This window comes from Periplaneta americana, chromosome 4 (genome assembly GCF_040183065.1).
Source record: "Periplaneta americana isolate PAMFEO1 chromosome 4, P.americana_PAMFEO1_priV1, whole genome shotgun sequence".
NCBI lineage: Eukaryota > Metazoa > Arthropoda > Insecta > Blattodea > Blattidae > Periplaneta > Periplaneta americana.
In genome coordinates, this window is record NC_091120.1 from 119682517 (window position 1) to 119705594 (window position 23078).

The window sequence follows — 23078 nt, forward strand, 5'->3', positions numbered from 1 at the left end:
TTCACCCAGTGCTTTTAATATTATTTACAATATTACAAAACTGACGGAAATGAAACTATAAAATTATTGGATTCATGTAAAGAATATGAATGCATGTGGTACATAACGGGTTAACTAAATGTGTTTCAAAATTCTCAGGTGTCATTCTGAAACATATTTTTGTATTCTTTTACATCATCTTTTACAAGATTAGCTAATGCTCCACATATGTATGTATTTATTCACACTGCAAATGTGTAAATACTCGGTGGCAGTGCTAACTACTTACACTCAGTAATGACAATAATAAATACAATTACAATTAATAATAATAAAATAATAATAATGACAATAGTATAATAATATTAACAAGGAGCATCCTAAATTAGCCCCTAATAGAGCCAGGTCCTGTTTCACGGAGAGTAGTCTGATAAACCCCATGTCTCCTTTCTTAAGTCCAGTTGCTAGCCCATATTATTTTTTTCTTGTAGCAGTTTCTTCTTCTAAAATTTCCATAACTTCGTTTATGATGAAGTACTTGCAATTATTCTTATGCACTTTCTTACAGTAGCTCAACGACGGCATGCTACATTCATTGTTCAATTTTCCTCTACCAAAGTACTAGCTTTGTGTGAACGGTTACTCTACAGAAAGTGTTAGAGCACGGTAACCTGGAGAAAAATTAGACTAGTGTACTCTACTGCTTACTATCCTAATGTAAACCAACTATTTCTCAAGGAAGTAGGAGCAACAGATGCAGCATTGAAAGAGGATAAGTAAAGAAACAGAATCAAGGATAAAATTAACAGATCACCAGCATCGTCGCCATCACCATTATGCTACAGATTACATGACAATATAACGTGTACTTTATATTATTAAATTAAATTAATTTGCTTTTATTCCATTCAGAACTACATAGTCTTCCTTTCATTACAAACATGAAGTCAATCTAATCAATAAGTAACACAGAGAGAAATGCTATTTTTTCTTCCCCTGGATTTTTTTAGCTCTCTCAAGATAGATCTTGTCTTGTTCTAGAAAATGGTCTTGATATTGCCGTAACTGATCTAGATACATAGCTGTAATAATAAAACAAAACAACAGTTTCAAATTCAGAGTAAAAATGAGAATTTTATATGTTTATACATTGTTTAGGGTCATATTCATAAACGAGACTGTGAATGAAGACTTCTCAAAGTCGACTGTTCGACTTTGTTGAAAGTCCTATTCATAAACAGTACTTCTGATAGAACTTTGGGTAGTCGAGATTTGGCGATCTTCTTCTAATGTTGGCAATCACAATCACTGTCTTCTACGAATTAAATAAATGAATAGTTGAAATAGAGTAGACATTGCCACAAACAGAACCATCTTTTGGATCACAAATCAACGAAATAATTGAACATCAGTTAACGTTACGCGATTTATGTTATGTGAACTTCTTATTAGGAAAAATTTTATACCTATGAAAAGAATAGGACAATGTATATAAGCTTTATCTTATTCCTGATAGTTTCCAAATTGCAACTTATGTTTTACAGAGTTTCATTGGATAAGTTAAATTAGCACAGTTGGTTTCATACTACGGTTTAAAATTAATTCCAAAAGTCTCGTCTAAAGCAATACTGAATTTATACTAAATAAATATTATTGTGAGTCGACACATCTAATTTCGTTCCTCTTCCAACTGCACTATGAATTGCAGTTTAACACTACTGTCTTCAAGAATTTAATCGTTAGAATAAAGTAAAGGCACTGCATTTCGTAGTTTTCCATTATAGTATACTGATGTGCGGATGTAAGTAGGGTCTCCAAAATAGAAAAATATGTCGGAAAGTATTTATTATACACACTTTCAGTCTGCACAGCCGCAAAAGGAATCTCTTAAAGTTTCATCCATATTCCGTTCAAGCGCATGTTGCAGGTAGTTACCTTGGTCGAGCTCAGTAAACAATTTCGACACTGCATGAGAAGGATACATGCGTATTATATCTAGCTGAATTAAAGTATGTTATGACTGTTCAGTGTCGTTTTTTAACACAATATGGAACGTAAACTTCCAACATGGTAAAGTGTCCTGTTCTAGGATAACAAATTGAGTCTGTTTTTGTTTTGATTTTAGATACCTTTCATTTGTATAACCTCTTCGTTTATTATAGTTATACATTTTCAATGCTGGAGTACCTGTCGCCCTCATCACACTTCAAAACCTGTAACTATTGGCTTACAGTCTTTACCAATGGGAAATTACAAATAAAAACAGGTACAGAATTCTTGGGAATCAATATTGGCAACGATTATCTAGCAGTAGCGTCGACCTGGTTGGCGAGTTGGTATAGCGCTGGTCTTCTATACCCAAGGTTGCGGGTTCGATCCCGGGCCAGGTCGATGGCATTTAAGTGTGCTTAAATGCGACAGGCTCATGTCAGTAGATTTACTGGCATGTAAAAGAACTCCTGCGGGACAAAATTCCGGCACATCCGGCGACACTGATATAACCTCTGCAGTTGCGAGCGTCGTTAAATAAATCATAACATCTAGCAGTAGCAGTAGCAGTAGCAGTAGCAGTAGCAGTAGTAGTAGTAGTAGTAGCAGCAGTAGCAGTAGTTTGGGGCGGGTTAGAGATGCTCCTTTAGTACGTCTGCTCAACAGGGCCTATTGTGCACCCCGAATTATGGGATGAATGAAAATGAGGTATACAGCCCACCGGCCGCATGAGAACCCTCACCCGCTCACCCAATGAGCGGGTGACCAAGCAGCACAGGATCCATTCCGACAGCTCTTCTAAGTGCCCTCGGGAGTGCTCTTAAGGAATGAATCCTGGCAGAGATATTGCGAAAGGCTTAGAACCCAGAGACGGTTCCGGAGAGGACACCCCTCCTGTAAGCGGACGAAGACATGCGTCATGACCTGAATATGCCTGTGGAATGAGATGGTGAAGATGAATGATATGATTCATTTCATTTAGTGTTCTGCCCAAGGGCAGGTCATTCACTGCAAACCACGCTTTTTCCAGTCTTTCCTATTTTCTGTCTTCCTCTTTGTTTCCTCATATGATTATATAACTTAATGCTGTCTACCATCTGCTTTCTTCTTCTATCCCGAACTCTCCTCCCGTTCACCATTCCTTCCAGTGCATCTTTCAGTAGGCAGTTTCTTCTTAGTCAGTGACCCAACCAATTCCTTTTCCTATTCCTGATCAGTTTCAGCATCATTCTTTCTTCATCCACTCTTTCCAACACAGCTTCATTTCTTAGTCTGTCCAAATTCTTTTTCTACAGAGAAGAGGAAGGGAAATGAACCGTGGCAATTAACATTTCAACCCGGTATTTACCTTAGTAACTGTGTAAAACCACGAAAAAACCACAGTCAGGTTTGTCGGTCCGGAGATTTGAACCGTGGACCTCCTGAATGAGAGTCCCATGCTGAACGCATGAGCTACTTCGTTTGGTACGACTATCTACTCTAAATGAATATAACGAAAATTCTCTTATGCACAATATGATAATTTAGTTACCCCTTTAAATATAGGAAACTTGATCAAGTAGAGTAAAGAACACAATCTAAATGAATATAACGAAAATTCTCTTATGCACAATATGATAATTTAGTTACCCCTTTAAATATAGGAAACTTGATCAAGTAGAGCAAAGAACACAATCTAACAGGTATAGGCCTATATTGGAAAAAAAACAAACACAGATTAATAATAGTGAAAAGAATAGTGGCCTTCTCTCTTCTGTTATAATGTGAACTGTTGTTTATTATGATGAAGATTCAAGTTTCAAATATTAATTTTACTTCATAGGTCAGTAAGTTCCCTCTGACACATACCATCTAATTCTGCTACTGTTGGAAGGTCTCCTCCTAATTCTTTAGGCAAGCACTTCTTTGGAATGTGTTCATAAAGAGTTTCACTATTTTCTTTGTGAAAATGAATCTGCAATAAGAAATAGTTACAAAATAAAATGACAGTCCGGAGACATTAAAATATTAATGACGTGGCCACTTTTAAAATAATAAAATTGTCAAATGAATCCAAAGCGCATACAGGAATTTTATATTGATGGTAAAATTTTATACAATTGAAAATATAAGCAGTACCATAGAGTACCAAAATGAATTTCGGAAAGGCAGATTCTGCACATAGCCTACCTATTGTTTATAATGAAACTACTAGCAGGAAGAAGAGAGTTTGATTTAAAGAGAACTATTAAAATAATGTTATTGATTAAGAGTATATTAAGAGTTTCGATAATGTTTGGCATAGGCCTATCACGATACAAAAATATTCAAAATATACTATCCAAAATTAATATATACTGATTAAGAATAACGTCTTTACAGTGTTAATATTATAAAAATTACCTGACTGACTAGTTTTGACATGGTGCTGTCATTGTCGGAAGTCTAGTGAGGTTTCCTGTTGTGGTGGGACGTGTTCATGATTTTGTCGAAAAGGGTTGTGTTTTGAAATTCAGATGAGTGTTCAGGATGTGCTGTGGGTGTGTTTTTGTATGTTTGTAAATTTCATATTTTTCTAGAGTATCAAGTTTCTGAATTTTTGGCTGGATGTGTAGTATTTTCTTGACAGCGTCTATGTTGCTGTAGATGTGATTGAAGTTTGTGATATGTTTTGCGTAGGTTGAATTGTACGGTTTGGTTATGGCTATGATATTTATGTTTCATGTAACGTATTTTAAATGATCTTCCAGTCTGTCCAATGCAGAAGTCGTTGCAACTATTGCATGATGGTTTGTATACACCTGTTAAGTTGTATTTATTTGTGTGTCTTGTCTCTGTGTTAAAATGTTTTCGTAGTGTGTTCTGTATGCAATGTTGTATTTTAGTTTCTTGAAAGATGATGCAATCTTATATGTGTTCTTGTTTTCGTGTGTTAGTGTGAGGTATTTGTTTTGTTCTTGTGTTTGTATTGCGTTTAGTCTTTCTTATGATGTTGTCTATTATATTGGGGTTGTAGCCTATCCATTTTCCTGTGCTATGTATTTGCTAGTGTGTATTTCTTCCTTATAGTCTAGGGCTCATAGGAATATTGATGAGCCTGTATCATGGATCGAAATGCTGCATGTTGTGTGGGATGATTATAAGTGTTGTGTATGCGTATTACCTAAAATATTTGACTTATTTGTTGGTCTCTACTCAAAGAATCACTCACACCAGAATTATTCACATTACTTACACCGTTCTGTATGGATTTTGTTGTTTTGAAATAAATGAGCGTTTCTGATTCACAATTTCACACTGATTGCAAAAATGAAATCCGTTTTCGCGTACCACGTCAGAATTTTTTACAATTCAAAATTTTATGTTTTCAATATTTTTCGTAATATAGTAATATTACAGTGTGCTTGTCGTTTGTTAAAAAGACACGACAGCTTATAATTTAAACTTTGTTACTTAAAAGTATCATAATATATTTCATTATGTTTGTATTTGATATTTATTAAAATCTACTGATTGTATCCGCCCTTAGGGGATGTACAAAATTGTACCCTTCCCCTTAAAATGAACCGAGGTTAAGACATCCGTTGTTTATTCTTGGAGATTTTTATCTGTCTGCACCCAACGTTATCTATAAACAGGAAGTTGAAATGTTTAGTGTCTCATGTCATAAAAAATTATGAAGGAAATATTTACTCTTAGAGATTGCTATTAAAACTAACAATGAATTAGAGAAATGACATAGGGTCCCTGTATATATATTTATTTATGGAAGTGCAATGCAGCTTATGAAGCTACAGATTTCCTTACTGAGATAATAAACCTATCCCCTTTTATAAACCTATCCCCTTTTAAAAGTTGTTTTAAAATTAGAGGTTCAGTTTTGTGTTGTTGGTTGTCGTGTAAAAGTGAAGTGTGTGAGTTCTCATGTTTCTCGAGAGTATAACATAATAGTGTTGTTTCATAGAAATGTCGAAACGTGGTTGTGTAAATGATTCAAATTTGTTTTGCTATATATGTGGGTCGGTCATATACGTTAGTAAAACAGAGACAGAATATAACAATTTTTGTAAAAAATACTTACTTTCAATATTTTGGCATTAAGTTAGGAGATCAGGACAAATCCTGGTGCCCCCATAAAGTATGTCGTAGTTGTGTTGAAGAGTTGAGGAGTTGAAAAAATGGAAAAAGGAAGTCATTGCCCTTTGGTATCCCTACGATTTGGAGGGACCCTACAAATCATGGAGACAATTGTTATTTTTGTACAGTTAAGGTAGCTGGATATACTGCTAAAAACAAGAAATATATTCTATATCCTAACATTCCCTCTGCCATTCGGCCCATACCTCATGGTCCTGATATTCCCGTTCCGCTACCCCCTGAATCAGATATAATGCCATCTGGAACCAGAAGCACTGAAACTGAATCTTCAGTGGATCATACTTATGAACCAGGCAATACTGGTGATGATAGATGTTTTAATCAAAATGAGCTTAATGATTTAGTGAGGGACTTAAATTTGCCTAAATAATCAGCAGAACTATTAGGTTCTAGGTTAAAAGAAAAGAAAGTATTGGCTGAAGGTACACATTTTTCATGGTACTGGCATCGTCAGAAGGAACTTGTCCCTCTTTTTGCTGAAGAAGAAAATTTAGTGTATTTCCAAGACATCCTTGCCGTCTTAAAATTTTATAACATAAACTATAATTCCAAAGAGCGGAGGTTCTTCATAGATTCTTCTCAGAAAAGTCTTAAAGGTGTTTTGTTTCATAATGGAAACATTGCGGACTATTGCTGAGTGATAAAAAGGGACTGCTCTGAACAACATGCGAGGAGGTCAAGAAGGAGAAAATTTGAAGTGCAATATTGAGGTAAGGTTATGCAAGTGCTTATGATTATTAATTAATATTAATTAATGATTAATTAGTGAAAAATAGCAAATTGTAGCCTAGTTTTTCTCACAAAATTCTTGTTGAAAATAATTTTTATGACTTTTCACAAAGCCATAATTTCATTTCTAGTTATTCATGAATTGTCTGAAAACCTGACGTGATGGGGAAAATGGAGGTTATTTTCGAATTCAGCACAAAAAATCCGTTTAGAATCGCCTATCAGATTGAAAAAAAAACAGAAAATAAGTTCTGAAATGCAGAACGGTGTTATCTGTATATCGAAGGTTCATGTGCAGCTTATGAACTTGTAAGCAATGGTACGTATCTTGACAATAAATAATAAGGTAAAATTTACTTAACAGGTTCAGTAGACCCTTACTTAGGAAAGGTCTTATGAGATACATAAAATAATCTAATGTTATCTTGACAATTATAAGGTAAAATTGCTTACCAGGTTCAGTAGATCCTTACTTAGGAAAGGTCTTATGAGATACATAAAATAATCAGCAACAGGTGATACGTTCACAACATGAATGGCTTTCATTCGAACAGGCATTCCTCCCTGAAATAAATACAAACAAACGAGTTATTCAGCAAAGAACATGCAATAACAATATTAATTCATTAGATCACCAAATACCTGTAAATTATACGGATTTATTGTGGTAAATGTTATACTACTGACAGTGCAGTATTATGGCGCACATTTGATTCAGTGAAAGTAAAGATCGAGGATTTGAATGGCGTCTGAAGTATAGCTTGTTTTCTGTAATTGAGACAGGGAGATCAGCATTTTGACAAAATTGAGTTATGGACTGGATGGTGCTTTTTAGTTTGTCCCGTATGCGTGTAAGGCAAGAATGCACTAATTTCGACATTCATCTGCATTCTGGGGTCTGTTTTAAAACTCGTGGAAGTCAGAACTCGACTTACTTCATGGAATAAGAGAGTTTTTGCATTCCAAGATTAATTTCCCGGTAGGTGGCAACACTATCGCTCAACCAGCTGAGTAAAATGGTACGGTATTCAGAAATCCATGTAAGCAAGACTATGAAAGGCACAATATGGAGTCGATGTAACTTCCAGAAACTCAATACAGATGCATCATTCCCCAATTTAATAGTGTATTCAGCATTGCCATTGAAAGAAGAAAGCAAAAGGACTTGCAAAATTTAATGCAGTTTATTTCTGAGGAAAGTAGGATGTATTACCTAACTCTGTTTGCAGACAGTAATAAAATAATAATCTAGATGCACAGGAAGAACATGATAGTGAGAGAAAAAACAGAATCTGTAACATGAATCAGACAGTGTTAACATTTTAATATTGTTTGTGGTTTTGTGTATTTTGATATGCTTTATGGTAATTTGTGATTTTCTGTCTCATATATTTGAAAGTTAAAAAAAAAAAAAAAAATGTAACAATGTCAATCTTAATAATAAGCTTCCATTTTCTCGTATATTCCAATGTTTCATAAGGGAATTATGATATACTTATCTTTTTTCTTCACGTGGCTCATATTTATTCACTTTTCTTAATTCACACATTGTGGAAGTCAGAAAGCCACTAGCTTCAGCAGTGTTTATTTCAAATTGTAGTGTAAGATAATGTAACAATTTAGGTTTTGAAGTATTTAATAGATAAAGAATGTAATTTTACACAATATTAATAGGTAAATGTATAATATTTAGAGCTAGTAAGACAGATGATAAGTTTTCTCTCTCTCCTGTAAAATTTAGTTTATTGGAATTAAGGAGTTTTTGATTTCCCTGTCTCAATTGTAATGCCATGGCTGTTTGAAATAATTATACCACGAGGATTCCACTGTATATGACCTGGCTAAGGATTTATCAACGGGCTAACATAGAGCCTAATCTATAGAGCGGCTAGCTTAGCTTATACAGCGCTCCGCATGGTGCCAAAACGAAATACGGCAGCCATTTTGTGGGACTTCCAGTGAATCATTTTGTCTCCTTTCAATGTGTTACTTACGAACATAATAATGTGAGTAAATAGCATAAAAATATGCCTCTTTTTGTTCTGCATATAATTGCACAAACAAAAGAAAAAACAAAAAGAATGTATCATACTGTATTTAAGGTAAATTTTGTTGAGTTAGTGCATAGTTTTGTTGAATAGCAGCATTTTGTTGCATACGTAAACTTGTAACAAAAGTCAGCATAGCCTAGATATGATATTTTCTTGTAGGTTCCCTTTGAAAAATGCTTCGGGAATTACTGTAGAAACTCCACGTCACAATCTTCCTCAAATTCAGTTTCTCATATGGTTGCAATATTCATACATAATACCAGTAGTGGCTCGCTGTAAAAAAAAAAATAGGTGAAGTGCTGTTCACATACACAAATGCATAAACAGTTTTACCAATATAATGAGTAGGCCTACTATTCGTAAACTGCGTGCAATTTTAATAGTTCTAGAACACATGCAAACAGGAAATTAATTTATTTCAGGACTCACTCAAACCTGTCGATGATGTCTTCATAAAATGTCCGACTTTAACTCAGGGTGGACAGTGTATCTCTATGCAAAGGTATGGAGCTAATGATGAAAGTCTCTCCTGTGATGTAGCATTCCAAGTGAAATTTTCAAATTCTTCAAACAGAAAAGCTTCTTTCATCGAAAGAATTTTTTAAAGTTATTTTATATAACTTCTCTATTTTCTTAGCACTTTTTAAAACAAAGAACAAATGAAACTGTAGGTCGTCCAGAATTTAAAACATTTTTTTTCTCCTCATATATAAGTCTACAAAACGGCATTTTTAATAAATTACAAATCGTGTCTTTTGGGGTACCGGTACATATTTTGCACTCATTTATTAATATTTTCTATGTATTGGTACTTAAGTATTTGTATAATAGCAATATAGTGATTAAACCTATAATATATACTACGATGTAGGATTAATATACTGTATACACTTATGACTACTCTAAATACATTAAATAATAAGTTAATATATATGTACACAGTATTAAACTACATGTGTACATTTACATGCGCGTTAAACTTTCAAATATAATAGCTGGAACAAAACTGGCAAGCTCATGAGCTCACGAGAAGAAATAATACATGCTGCGGAAAACAACTTTCACACCGACGCGAAATATTCGCAGCGGTTGCGAATGTTTCGCTTCGCAGAGTTGCCACTGTCTCAGAGTACATTGCGGTATATGAGTGTGCCCACATCGACGCGAAAATATCGCCGGACGGCTGCGAATCTGCAGCGTTGAAATTTAGATTCGTCGCCTGAGCGGTTTTTTTTCGCTGCCGCCGCGAATTTTTTGATAGTGTTCTGTGAGAAATTGTAAGGAAATATCCAGTTTTATACTATTTATTCTAGAGGATTAAAGTAAGTAAGGGAAAAGGGCAATGTGAGATGCAATCCAATTGGAATTTAATGAAAGTGGTAAGTTATTCACATCTTTAACATATCTTAAGAGAAAAATTCTAGCATATATACGACCTGTCTATAAGGAATGATTTCATATTCGCATCTTTGTTGACTTTTATCAGTCTTTCAGAATATCAAAGCATTGCTTAGTACAGAAATATATTTATAGAGAACCTACCTATATGAACTTTGCGTCATTTAACATCTTACTAAGGTTTAATAGTTCAAAGTTAATAATTTTCTTGGTTTAAGAAAGGTTTCATTCTTAAAAGCAAACATATAAGCCTATATTTAACAGTAATTTTTTTGTCAAAAATATTCTCATTCATATTTTATTCCTATGAAATACTCTAGGAACTTTTGTATTAGCTAGTACAGAAGAGTTGTTTCAATAAACACAAATAGGCCTATTAATTGTTTTCATTAAACCTTACGGATTCGCGCTGTATCTCCTAACATTAGTACTCGCGTTTGGTGTCACTACAGCTCAATCAATAATAATCAATGTTTTGGACTTAAGCTAATATTTTTATTTTATTATGCGATATTTGTCTACATAATGTTAAAATAACTGACTTGCAATTAATTTTTAAATTTTAAATACAATATTATAGATTGTTGTTTAGTCAATTTTCCGAAGAAAAGTCTGAACCTCACAAATGATACCAAGAAGGCACCACTTATGAGACAACTAGGCCAGGAGATAATGGAGTAGGGTGGCCAGTTCATTTCCCCCTCCATTTCATACATCGCCGAAAAAATTAGCAAAAATCTATACCTAGCAGATACTGCTTCACACTTACACTTACACATAAACAGGATAACTTTATTAATTATACGCGAATATCACTACTTGTGGGACAAACCCCTCCCAGATTTTAGACTTGGCACCATCTCCTGTCTTCCTTCTCTTGAAGGACGCATTAGAAAAGTTAGAAAAGACGAGACGAAGTAGAGTCTCTTCTGTTTTCGAGATTTTGTTACGCACTTAACATAAGTGTATTGTATACTATTTTTGCACGATCATATATTTAGAACTCCAATTACTGTATGAATTTTATGATACTTTCTGCGTTGAGAGCGCATTTTAGTGAATGTAGCCATTATACATTCAAGGGAGTATTAGTTTGCTAAAAAGTTTAATAAAAGTCAGTATGGTTTTCTTTTTGTATCTAATGATGAAAAAAAAAAAAAACATGAAAAATATGTTATTGAGGGGGTTTAGACGTAGGCCTATTAGATTACATTACAATAGAAACGCGGACAATTAAAGTATAATAATTGTTTCCAACTGTGAATGTATTGATTTCACGGCACTAAAATGATTTATATCGCGTTAAGAGTTTGTTGAACGTAGAAAATTGCTAAATGACCGAGAATCTTTCAATGTCATCTCTCTCAGTAGGAATAAAAAATATATTACTAATAAAGGATCTTTTATTTCATTTCACTATTTTCAATTATTTATATGTCCTGGAATGGTAATTCATGTTATGAAGGATTCTCTGAATATTCGTTTCATAGGTAATTTATCTTTTCAGATATCTTTAACTTCTTGTTTCTGATGCACTTTTGTATTTTTCTACGTGGACTTCACTTTCTCACCTACACTTCTTTCTTTTTTCTATGTGTTCTCTCCTCCAGAGCTCTAAGTTCTTTGACAACGTTTGCAACCGCAAGCACAACATCTAAGACTAAATACTAGGTATCATCATTCGCCATTTTGATTCTTTTCTTTTAATAATTGAATTAAATGTATTCCAATATTTCAGTTACGTTTATTTTAATATTGTAACTATATTTATTTTAATATTGTGATTACATTTATTTTTAATTGCATTATTTATATTTAATTACATTTATTTTAATATTTATTATTATATTTCAAAACACATGCGAGTAATTAAAACAATTTAAGCGATGGAAGTATTTTGTAAGCGGATTTGAAATCAGAGCAAAGATTTCTTTATTAGCAGACAAGAGGTTGTCTTGAGTTCTTCGTAAAGTAAAAAATACTCTTTTCTTTAACTCGCCGTAACTTGAAAACCAGTAAAGATTTTGAATAACGGCAATTTTTAAAAGTAATTTCCATTCTTTCTCGACATTTCATTCGCTTTGACCCCTCATCTAACGTGAAAAATAAAAAAAGTTTACCGCTAACCACTTCTGAAGGTCTAAATGTCTATTTTGAACAGATCACTTCCAAATTAGTATCTTTTTTTCCCCCCGCGTTTTAAAAACAATTTTGATTTAAAAATTTGTTCCATGCTTTCCTCAGACATTGACCTGCCAATCATAAAAATAACAGTGCCATTGATTGACTATCATAGGAGCTATGACATGATATTCCTCCTCATACGCGAAATTTGGTCTCCGTCAGCGCTGCGAATATTTCGCGTCGGTGTGGGGTAACGTGCGAATTTCGTTGCCGTTGTATAAGCGAAATATTCGTCGCCGCCTCGGCTGCGAATATTTCGCGTTGGTGTGGGGAGACCTTTAACTTTGCGAATGTATGTGGGGTCGTGGGGTGTATTCTCGATAAAATAACATAGAGCCGCTAATTTACCGCTACAGGGGTGGCTGCTTGGATACAAGGAATAAGGATACTGTTCTCGAGTCAGGTAGTACATACTCTAAAATTTCACAGCCCTTAAACAATAGCCCCCGGTTTTGGAGACTAGCTTCGACCCTTCTCTACCGTTAGATCTGCAAACTGGTTTCTCCACCTACAAGAAGTCTGACAGTTCTCCGTAACTGACTCAGAAACGCACTTCACTCACACAATCTTTCTTTAATGCGTGACGTCACGTTACCATGGAAACCAAGTGATGTATGAGAATGGGAGCCTAAATGTCACCTCTACAGTCACGGCAGACTTGATGCCCCCTTTGCTTCTCTGTATACGGCCTTGACAATAGTAAACTTATTCTGAAGTTGGTTAATTTCACAATTCCACCACGAGGCGCTGTCTGCCAAGCTTGGTATTTTATTGTATTTATTAACATTCCATGGTATCCATACATTGCTTCACAGCTAGAATATGGAACAAGGCAAAAAAATTAATACTATTATAAAGTCTTAATTTATAGTCACAGTCTAGATGAAATATATACAGAAGAGATTTACAATATAGTCTACTAGTACAACACATAGTTTTAGTATCAATTTCATGAAGCGTTATTGAATGTCATGAATTCACCTACAGAATAGAAGGCGTGAGAAATTAGGTACTTCTTTAATTTGGCCCTAAATAATCTTATGTTTTGAGTTTCATTTTTTATATCGATAAGGAGGCTATTAAAAATGTTTACTGCCATATAACGCACTCCTTTTTGACAGCAAGATAGACTTGCCGATGTAGTATGAAAGTCATTTTTTGACGTGTATTTATGCTATGAACTGTTGAATTAGTTACAAAGCTTTCACGATTACATAAGAGGAAGATTATTAAAGAAAAGACATACTGACAAGCCATGGGCATTATTTGTAGTTTTTTGAAAATAATCCTACAAGATTCCCTAGATTTGGCACCTACTATTATTCTAATTACTCTTTTTTTGTAATAGGAATATACTGTTACTATCTGTGGAATTTCCTCAAAATATTATTCCAAAACTCATTACCGAGTGAAAGTATGCAAAGTATGTTGTTTTTAAGGTTTTGATATTTACTGTCTTTTGCATAGATCTAATAGCAAAACATTCTGAATTTAGTTTGGGGGTAATTTCTTTAACATGATTTTTTCCATTTTAACACATTATCGATTTTTAAGCCAAGAAATTTGGTTGTTGTTGTTTTTAATAGGGATCTATTTTTAATTATTGCTCTAGAAATTTGCGAGGTTGAATTTGGACAGGATTTAAATTGAATTATATTAGTTTTGTTACAATTTAATATTAATTTATTGACTGAGAACCAGTCACATATTTTGAAGAGAATTTCCTCTGTTGAAGATTGGAATGTGTTGGAGTTATTGGCTGTAATTACTATACTTGTGTCATCTGCAAATAATATAGGATGATCAACATCTTTTATTAGGGGGGCAAGATCATTTATGAACACTAGAAAAAGTAGGGGACCTAATATTGATCTTTGAGGAATTCCATTATTAATAGTTCCCCATGCCGAGGCAGATTTCATAGATGTATTTATTTCGACTTTCTGTTTCCTATCTATGAGATATGAGTAAAACCATTGGTGTACAACACCTTTAATTCCATAATAATCTAATTTATCTAGCAGCATTTTATGATTTATACAGTCAAAGGGTTTGGACAAATCACAGAAAATCCCTCCAACTTGTTATTTTTTACTAACTGCCTCCAAAATTTTGTCAGTTAATGTGATATAATATAATATTGTTTTATTAATTTAGTCTAATTGACATATCACAAATATAAAAAGTCAATGACACTTACCCATGTAAGTGATCATTGTGTATTATACAAATTATAAAATTAAGCAAACGTTTTCGCCCTTCGGGCATCATCAGGCTTTTTTTACCAATATCTTGTACATTTTGTCTCTTATTGTGGAATAAATGATTAATCACAACCCTTTTTTGTTGTTGTGATTAATCATTTGTTCCACAATAAGAGACAAAATGTACAGCTGTCAAAAGAAAAAGTGGCCGCTCTCCTGAAACGAAGTTCCCTTCGGGTATCTTCGCTACAATTCGGAGACAGGCGATGTTACATGTTGTTGGACCACGTTGCCTGATATCTACAGTTATAATTGAAGTATTCTGTGTGTTATTCGATAGCGTAATGGTAGCATTCAGGCCTCTTATTCATGAGGTCCTGCGTTCGACTACAACCTCGTGCTTTTTATGTTCTTTTTTGTTCTGTTTTTGAGAGAGACAAACTATACATAATGCCTCCTTTCTCTTTTACGATTATTTTAGTAATTAACATCAGGTTCATTAATATATTATGCCATAACTTTATCATTATGATATTGTGGCTGCAAATGGAAAGAAAAAAGATTTTATTCTCAATAAAAATATCTTTCGTGGCATAAACAAAACAAATTTACTGGCGTCGGCCTTAAAACATTCAAACAATTAAGCGTTCAAAAAACAAAACAAAAAGCCACAATTCAATATTTAGTCTATCTTCCTCTTATCTCGATCATCTTGCAGTCGAGTGGGCATGGAATTGACTAGTCTTTGCAAGTAGCGACTGTTCTTAGACACGATATTCCAGGCATTCTGAACAAATATACATAAGTGTTCTGTCCATGGGCAGGTCTTTCATTGCAAACCCAGCAATCTCCAATCTTTCCTATTTTCTGCCTTCCTCTTAGTCTCCGCATATGATCCACATATCCTAATGTCGTCTATTATTCTTTTCAACCAGAGACCCAACCAATTACTTTTTCTCTTTCTAATCAGTTTCAGCATCATTCTTTCTTCACTCACTTTTTCAAACACAATTTTATTTCTTATTCTGTCTGTCCACTTCACACGCACCGTTCTTCTCCACATCCACATTTCAAATGTTTCAATTCGTTTCTCTTTATTTCGTCGTAATATCTATGTTCCTTCCCTATACAATGCCACACCCCACACAAAGCACTTCACTAGTCTCTTCCTTAGTTCTTTTTCCAGAGGTCCGCAGAAGATCCTTCTTCTTCTATTAAAAGCTTCCTTTGTTCATGTTTGCAGTTTTTCTTGGGAAGGATAGGCCTAAATGCGGTAACATCCCGTTGCTTTCCGCACACCACTATCTCTTTCGCATCTTATTAAATTCCAGGGGGTCCAAGCGTGGAGATGAGGAAAGTGGATTTGACTAATTTGGCCCTCCGGACTTCACCGAAAGTCACGGCAAGGGTTAAATATTAATTCTATCAGGATGTTTGACCCGATCAGAGACCGGGAAATCTCAATTAGCCTTTGCCCCCCGCATTCTGGACTAGCTTCTACGAATCATCAGTAAATCTTAGAGTGTGATTGGACCAATTTTTCCGAAAATGTTTCCACACTTTTGCCCTCGTAGCTCAGCGGACGAACGTCGGAATTTAGATGTCAACGTCTCAGGTTCAATTCCTCGTTACTCCCTTTCATTTTATTGTGGTTCAAGATAGTATAATGTAATAATACAAAAATAAAAACTAATACCAGTATTATGCAACTGGGTTTTTCCAAACCTAATATTAAATTTATGTTATTTATATCGCTAAAGAACGATTACAATATAAATAACTAGAATATTATTTATACAGTATCACTAAAGAACGATAACAGAATATAAATGATAAATATCGGCTTGTTTAATTAATATAATATATTATATAATACGTATTCAATTATCTAAATAAAATAACCTATTTTACAAAGAAAGATGGTTATTTGTGTTATAATAATTACTTACATAAAATACAGATTATTTATATTGCGAAAGAACAATAACAATATAAATAACTTGAATATTATTTTATAATGCTAATGAAGGAAAACAGAATATAAATGATAACTTGAATATTATTTATATCGCTAAAGAACGATGACAATACATAAAACGTGAATATTATTCATATCGGAATTTCACAGATTTATTACAGATGTATTTAAGAAATTGTAGAAGAATAGTAATTAGTAACAGTGTCCTATTTATTCTTCTTGGAGCCAAATTTGTAACTTTTAAAAGTGTGGTTACTATGTTGAAGTGTATGTGTTGCAACGGATGCTTGATTTGTTATGTATGTGAGTCAGTTATGGGATGCTTGATGTCGTCGCAATGTCGTAATTATAGTTTGATTGTGTTTGTGTGACTATTGTTTATTAATTTATGATGTATGGTACGGAAAGCTGCATATTTGTGTTATAGAAGTGTTACGTACCTATATGTGTGTTGCTAATGTTTTTGTATGTTTCAAATTGATAACTGATAGTTGTTTTGCAATCGCAATGCCTAATTTACGGATTGTTTATGTTTTGTTTACATCGCGTAAGCTAATTTAATTTTCTTTTCCATTTCTCTTTATGCTTATCTTTTTTGTGTATAAAACTATAGCCCTAACATACATATGTAAAATAGGGCTAACCCCCATTGGAGATACAATAATAATAATTATTATTCGTATCATTATAAAACGATAACAGAATACAAATGATGACTTGAATTTTATTCATATCTCTAAAGAAGGATAACAAAATATAAATAACGTGATATCCATAAAGAAAGATAACTGAATATAAATGATAATTTGAGTATCATTTACATCGCTAAATAACGATTAAAAAATAAAATGAAAACTTGAAGAAGGCCCGAACCCACAGCCTTTGAATCATTAAACAAGTACTCTACCGCTGGTCTACGAGGCGCAGACATGGAACACTTTCATAGTTCCGGAACTGCTTGTACAAGCACATGCATCGTGTAACATCGCCGCGACCCGAAGTGGACTTTGAAAATATTCGCTGTTCACGAGTGCGGCCACTTTTTGTTTGACAACTGTACAAGATATTGTATGTAAAAAAGCCTGATGATGCCAAAGGGCGAAAACGTTTGCTTAATTTTATAATTTGTATAATACACAATGATCACTTACATGGGTAAGTGTCATTGACTTTTTATATTTGTGATATGTAAATTAGACTGAATTAATAAAACAATATTATGTTATATTATATCATATTATATTGACTATCTGAACATTTCATCATGCTTTCCAAGATTTGTCAGTTAAACTAAATGTTGCATTTTCCGTGCCTTTATTTTTCCCAAATCCAAATTGTTTTGGGACTAAAATGTTGTATCTTTCTAGATGATGATATAATCTTTTATACATTACTTTTTCAAATATTTTGGAGGAGACTGGTAGACGTGATATGGCCTGTAATTTTCTGGAGACTTTGTTTCTCCCTTTTTGAAGATAGGAATAACCACTGAATATTTTAATCTCTTGGGGAATATACCATTGAACATTGAGTAGTTGCATAAATAACTTAATGGCCCAGCTATAATATGTGAACTCGCTTTTAGTATGTTGCTTGTTATTTCTTCATACCCTGAGGAGTATTTTGACATTAGGTTTTTAATAATTGCATTTATTTCTTTTTTGTTAGTTGGAAATATTTGAATATTTGGGAATTTTGTCGGAAAATATTGTGTTAAAGAATCTAAACTGTTAGTAACATTATCTTGGGGGATGTTGAGGTTATCAATTATTGTAAGAAAATATTTGTTTATATTTGCAATTTCATTTGGGTCTGACGTTTTTGTATTGTTAGATATAAGGGTATAGTTTGTTACTTTACTTTTTGATCGTCCACTTTCGTTTTTAATTATGTTCCAAGTTGTTTTGATTTTATTATCAGAGTTTTGTATTGTTGTATTATAGTGTAATTCTTTAGCGTTTTGGATTGCTTTGTGTAATATTTTTGAATAATTTTTATAATATTGTTTTAAGTTTGCATCATTACTGTTTCTGCTCTCTTGGTTTTGCATGAGATTTTAATACTTACTTACTGGCTTTTAAGGAACCTGGAAGTTCATTGCCGCCCTCACATAAGCCCGCCATTGGTCCCTATCCTGAGCAAAATTAATCCATTCTCTATCATCATATCCCACCTCCCTCAAATCCATTTTAATATTATCTTCCCATCTACGTCTCGGCCTCCCTAAAGGTCTTTTTCCCTCCGGCCTCCCAACTAACACTCTATATGCATTTCTGGATTCGCCCATACGTGCTACATGCCCTGCCCATCTCAAACATCTGGATTTAATGTTCCTAATTACTGTATGTCACGTGAAGAATACAATGCGTGCAGTTCTGTGTTGTGTAACTTTCTCCATTCTCCTGTAACTTCATCCCTCTTAGCCCCAAATATTTTCCTAAGAATCTTATTCTCAAACACCCGTAGTCTCTGTTCCTCTCTCAAAGTGAGAGTCCAAGTTTCAAAACCATACAGAAAAACCGGTAATATAACTGTTTTATAAATTCTAACTTTCAGATTTTTCGACAGCAGACTGGATGATAAAAGTTTCTCAACCGAATAATAACAGGGATTTCCCATATTTATTCTGTGTTTAATTCCCCCCCCCGAGTATCATTTATATTTGTTACTGTTGCTCCCATATATTTGAACTTCTCCACCTCTTCAAAAGATAAATTTACATTTTTTATATTTCCATTTCGTACAATATTCTGGTCACGAGACATAATCATATAATTTGTCTTTTCGGGATTTACTTCCAAACCTATCTCTTTACTTGCTTCCAGTAAAATTCCCGTGTTTTCCCTAATCGTTTGTGGATTTTCTCCTAACATATTCACGTCATCCGCATAGACAAGCATAGATGTAACCCGTTCAATTCCATATCCTCTCTGATGAGATTTTAATACCTTGTGTAATCCATTTGTTGTTGCATATTGTTTCATTTTTATACTTTACAGGAAAACTAGATTCAAAAATATTTAGAAATGTTTTATGAAACGCGTTGAATTTACTGTTCATATCACTTTGACTATATACTGATTCCCATGTTTCATTTTTAAGATTTATTTCAAAATTATTTAATGATTCCCTGTTTATATTTCTGAATCTCTCTTTAGTTGGTTTTTTTGATGATGTGTTAATATTTATACTTAGGAGTTGAGCATCATGATCCGAAAGACCATTAATTATTGGTGTTGTTTGAGATATACCTATTTTTTCTTTTCCAATGAATATGTTGTCTATTGCAGTAGCTGAATTCCCTTGTATTCTCGTCGGAAAATGTACTGTGTAAATTAAATTGATAGATTCTAGCAATGAATTTAGTTGATCTTTCCTATTGCTTTCTGTTAGATAATCGACATTGATGTCTCCGCAAATAATGCATTCACGTTTCAATTTCTGTAAGTATTCTAGTGTCTTTTCCAATAAATGAATAACATTTTCGTAGTCTCCAGATGGTGCTCTATATAGACATATTATAATGAAATTTTATGTTTCATTTTCTAATTCAACAGCAGAAATTTCTAAATCCCTGTCTTTGCAAAAATGTGAAAGATCAATATTTTTGAAATTAAGGTCAGATCTGAGAAATACACTCACGCCTCCATCCTCAAGAATTTGTCTGCAGTAACTAGCACCTAATTTATATCCTTCCAGTGAGAGAGAGACAATATTTCCTGTTGTTTCATAAATATGGTGTTCGGTAATACATAGCATATTCGGATTTAAAGGATGCAAGGAGTTCATCAGTCTTATTTCTTATATTTCTTATGGAGTACACTGAATGTTGATTGTATTACGATTTGTGATTCTGTTTATTATTATTATTATTATTATTATTATTATTATTATTATTATTATTTTGACTTTTTTATTTATCTTAAAAAAGGACAAGCCGTATGACGGATTACAACAGGAATTTTATTGTCACACTTACCATGGTCACATTGAAGACTGTCAGCAATGAGACGAGTTAGCGAGTCCTTGCCTCGAGAATTCAAATGCAGTCCATGATTAGTGTATTCTTCTCTTACAATGGAGGATGTGTCTATAATATTAATGTGGGCCATGTCCCTCTCCAACTGAGCCAAGTCAATCCGCAGATTTACACTCTCAACCCTCCTATTCATCCACGGCTTGTCATGCGTCTGGAAAAGGTTCACATAACCCACATTCGTATGGCCACTCTTCCATGCAATGTTGTGTATGTCTCCATTAATTGAATAATTGAGGTTCCTCTCTAGGCTGTTTGTTGCACCCCCAGTATAATTACATGATGTTCTTTATCAAGATCCACAGAAGAAATACTCAATATGAATTAAAATAAAGGATTAAAGAGTAATAATAACACTTATAAATAATAAATAAGACAATAATAAGTATTATTATGTTTAGTTCTGTTAATTATGGTAAAAGCATGAGTTTAAAAGCAGGGAAGATAACACATAGGGGAGAGTCGGTAGTATCGGACATCGGGTAATATCGGACAGTGCATTTGTTTCATCTACCACCATATGGTAGTACCTGAATGACATGGTTACGTTTCTCTATGCGACGTCACAAAAACGTAACCATGTCAATCAGGTACTATCATCGTGTGATAGATGAAAGAAACTCACTGTCCGATATTACCCGCTGTCCGATACTACCCGATTCTCCCCTAATAACCTGTTCAGTTTAAGTAACATGATGACAGAGGCGTAATTTTGTAGTTCATTCACTGGGTAGCACCCCTAGGCTAAACTGCGATGTTTCAAAGTAATCACTGGGTAATTATTTACTATAACTTGTACTAAGTTTTATAATTTCACTTACTGCACCGATACATTCCACTTGATATTGCAGATTCAAGAATCATAGTTTCAAGATCTTGCGACTCAGGGGATTATAAGCCGCATTCTTCGAAGGAACAAGCTTTTCAGTTAAAGCTGCTGCAATGGTATCTAGAAGTGACCTAACAAATTTCACAGTAATGATATTAGCAAGTCGTTTTTGGCCGTCTTCATCACAAATTAGCATTCCATGAAAGGGCGTCTACATAGTAATGGCTCAATTTCCGAACACAAATTTTCTAATATAGGCCTATTCTTGTTTTGTATTCTCTTTCGATGATTAGACAGCTGATCTAGAATAAATTTTGCATGAATACTGCCTTCATCGGCCTCTTTCTTTACATTTTCCAGTTCTTTATGTAATGGATCTCTTTCAAGTAGTTGGAATTTTTCGGTTGTTTTTGTTATATCATCTTCCTTCTCTTGTAACACTAATTAAGTCGTGTAATTTTCACATGCGATCTGTTAATATTTCTTTTTAGCTCGTCAATGTTGACAGCATCTGTTTGCGTCGCTTTATGGTAATTTTCAACTGGCAAAAAGGAAATATCATTAACTGATGCTGAGCCACTCGGAACATCTTGTTCAAATAGTGAAAAACCATTTATTACTAAAAGATTTAAGTTTCTTGTGCGGAGGGAGATCAGCATTAGTAATTGTTCGTCGTGGTCTTTTCATATCTGTCACTTTATACCTAGGATAATGAGGGAATATTGTTGGCACAGCACTTGGATTTACTAAATTACCCATTATTAGAATAATCTTCTTCCCTGAAATGTAAACTACAAACGACTGAAGATGGGAGTTGCTTTAGGAACAAAGTCTTGGCATGAAATCACTTTAAGCCATTTTTCGCATCTTTCACTTACTTAGGCCTACTTATGGCTTTTAAGGAACCCGGAGGTTCATTGCCGCTCTCATATAAGTCCGCCATCGGTCCCTGTCCTGAGCAAGATTAATCCAGTTCCTACCATCATTTCCCATCTCCCTCAAATCCATTTTAATATTATCCTCCCATCTACGTCTCGGCTTCCCCAAAGATCTTATTCCCACAGGCCACCCAACTAACACTCTACATGAATTTCTGGATTCACTCATACATGCTACATGTCCTGCCCATCTCAAACGTCTGGATTTAATGTTCCTATTTATGTCAGGTGAAGAATACAGTGCGTGCAGTTCTGCGTTGTGTAAGTTCCTCCATTCTCCTGTAACTTCATTCCTCTTAGCCCCAAATATTTTCCTAAGAAGCTTATTCTCAAACACCCTTAATCTGTGTTCCTATCACAAAGTGAGAGTCCAAGTTTTACAACCATACAGAACAACCGGTAATATAACTATTTTATAGATTCTAACTTTCAGATTTTTTGACAGCAGACTAGATGACAAAAGTTTCTCAATCGAATAATAAGAGGCATTTCCCATATTTATTCTGCGCTTAATTTCCTGCCAAGTGTAATTTATATTTGTTACTGTTGCTCCAAGATATTTGAATTTTTCCACCTCTTCGAAGAATAAATCTCCAATTTTTATATTTCCATTTCGTACAATATTC

The 23078-nt window shown here is 34.0% G+C and overlaps 1 protein-coding gene across 1 annotated transcript in view; it reads right to left on the bottom strand.

Annotated features, from left to right (window-relative positions):
• Positions 1-846: 846 nt before the first annotated feature.
• The window catches only part of LOC138698153 (alpha-tocopherol transfer protein-like), a 219993-nt gene continuing 197761 nt past the window's right edge, over positions 847-23078 (bottom strand). The window contains exons 4-6 of the mRNA XM_069823895.1: positions 7288-7398; positions 3817-3922; positions 847-1061 (exon numbers count right to left, since the gene is read on the bottom strand). Of these exons, the coding sequence (XP_069679996.1) occupies positions 961-1061; positions 3817-3922; positions 7288-7398 (318 nt within the window). The 3' untranslated portion in view covers positions 847-960. The remainder of the gene's footprint in view (positions 1062-3816; positions 3923-7287; positions 7399-23078) is intronic.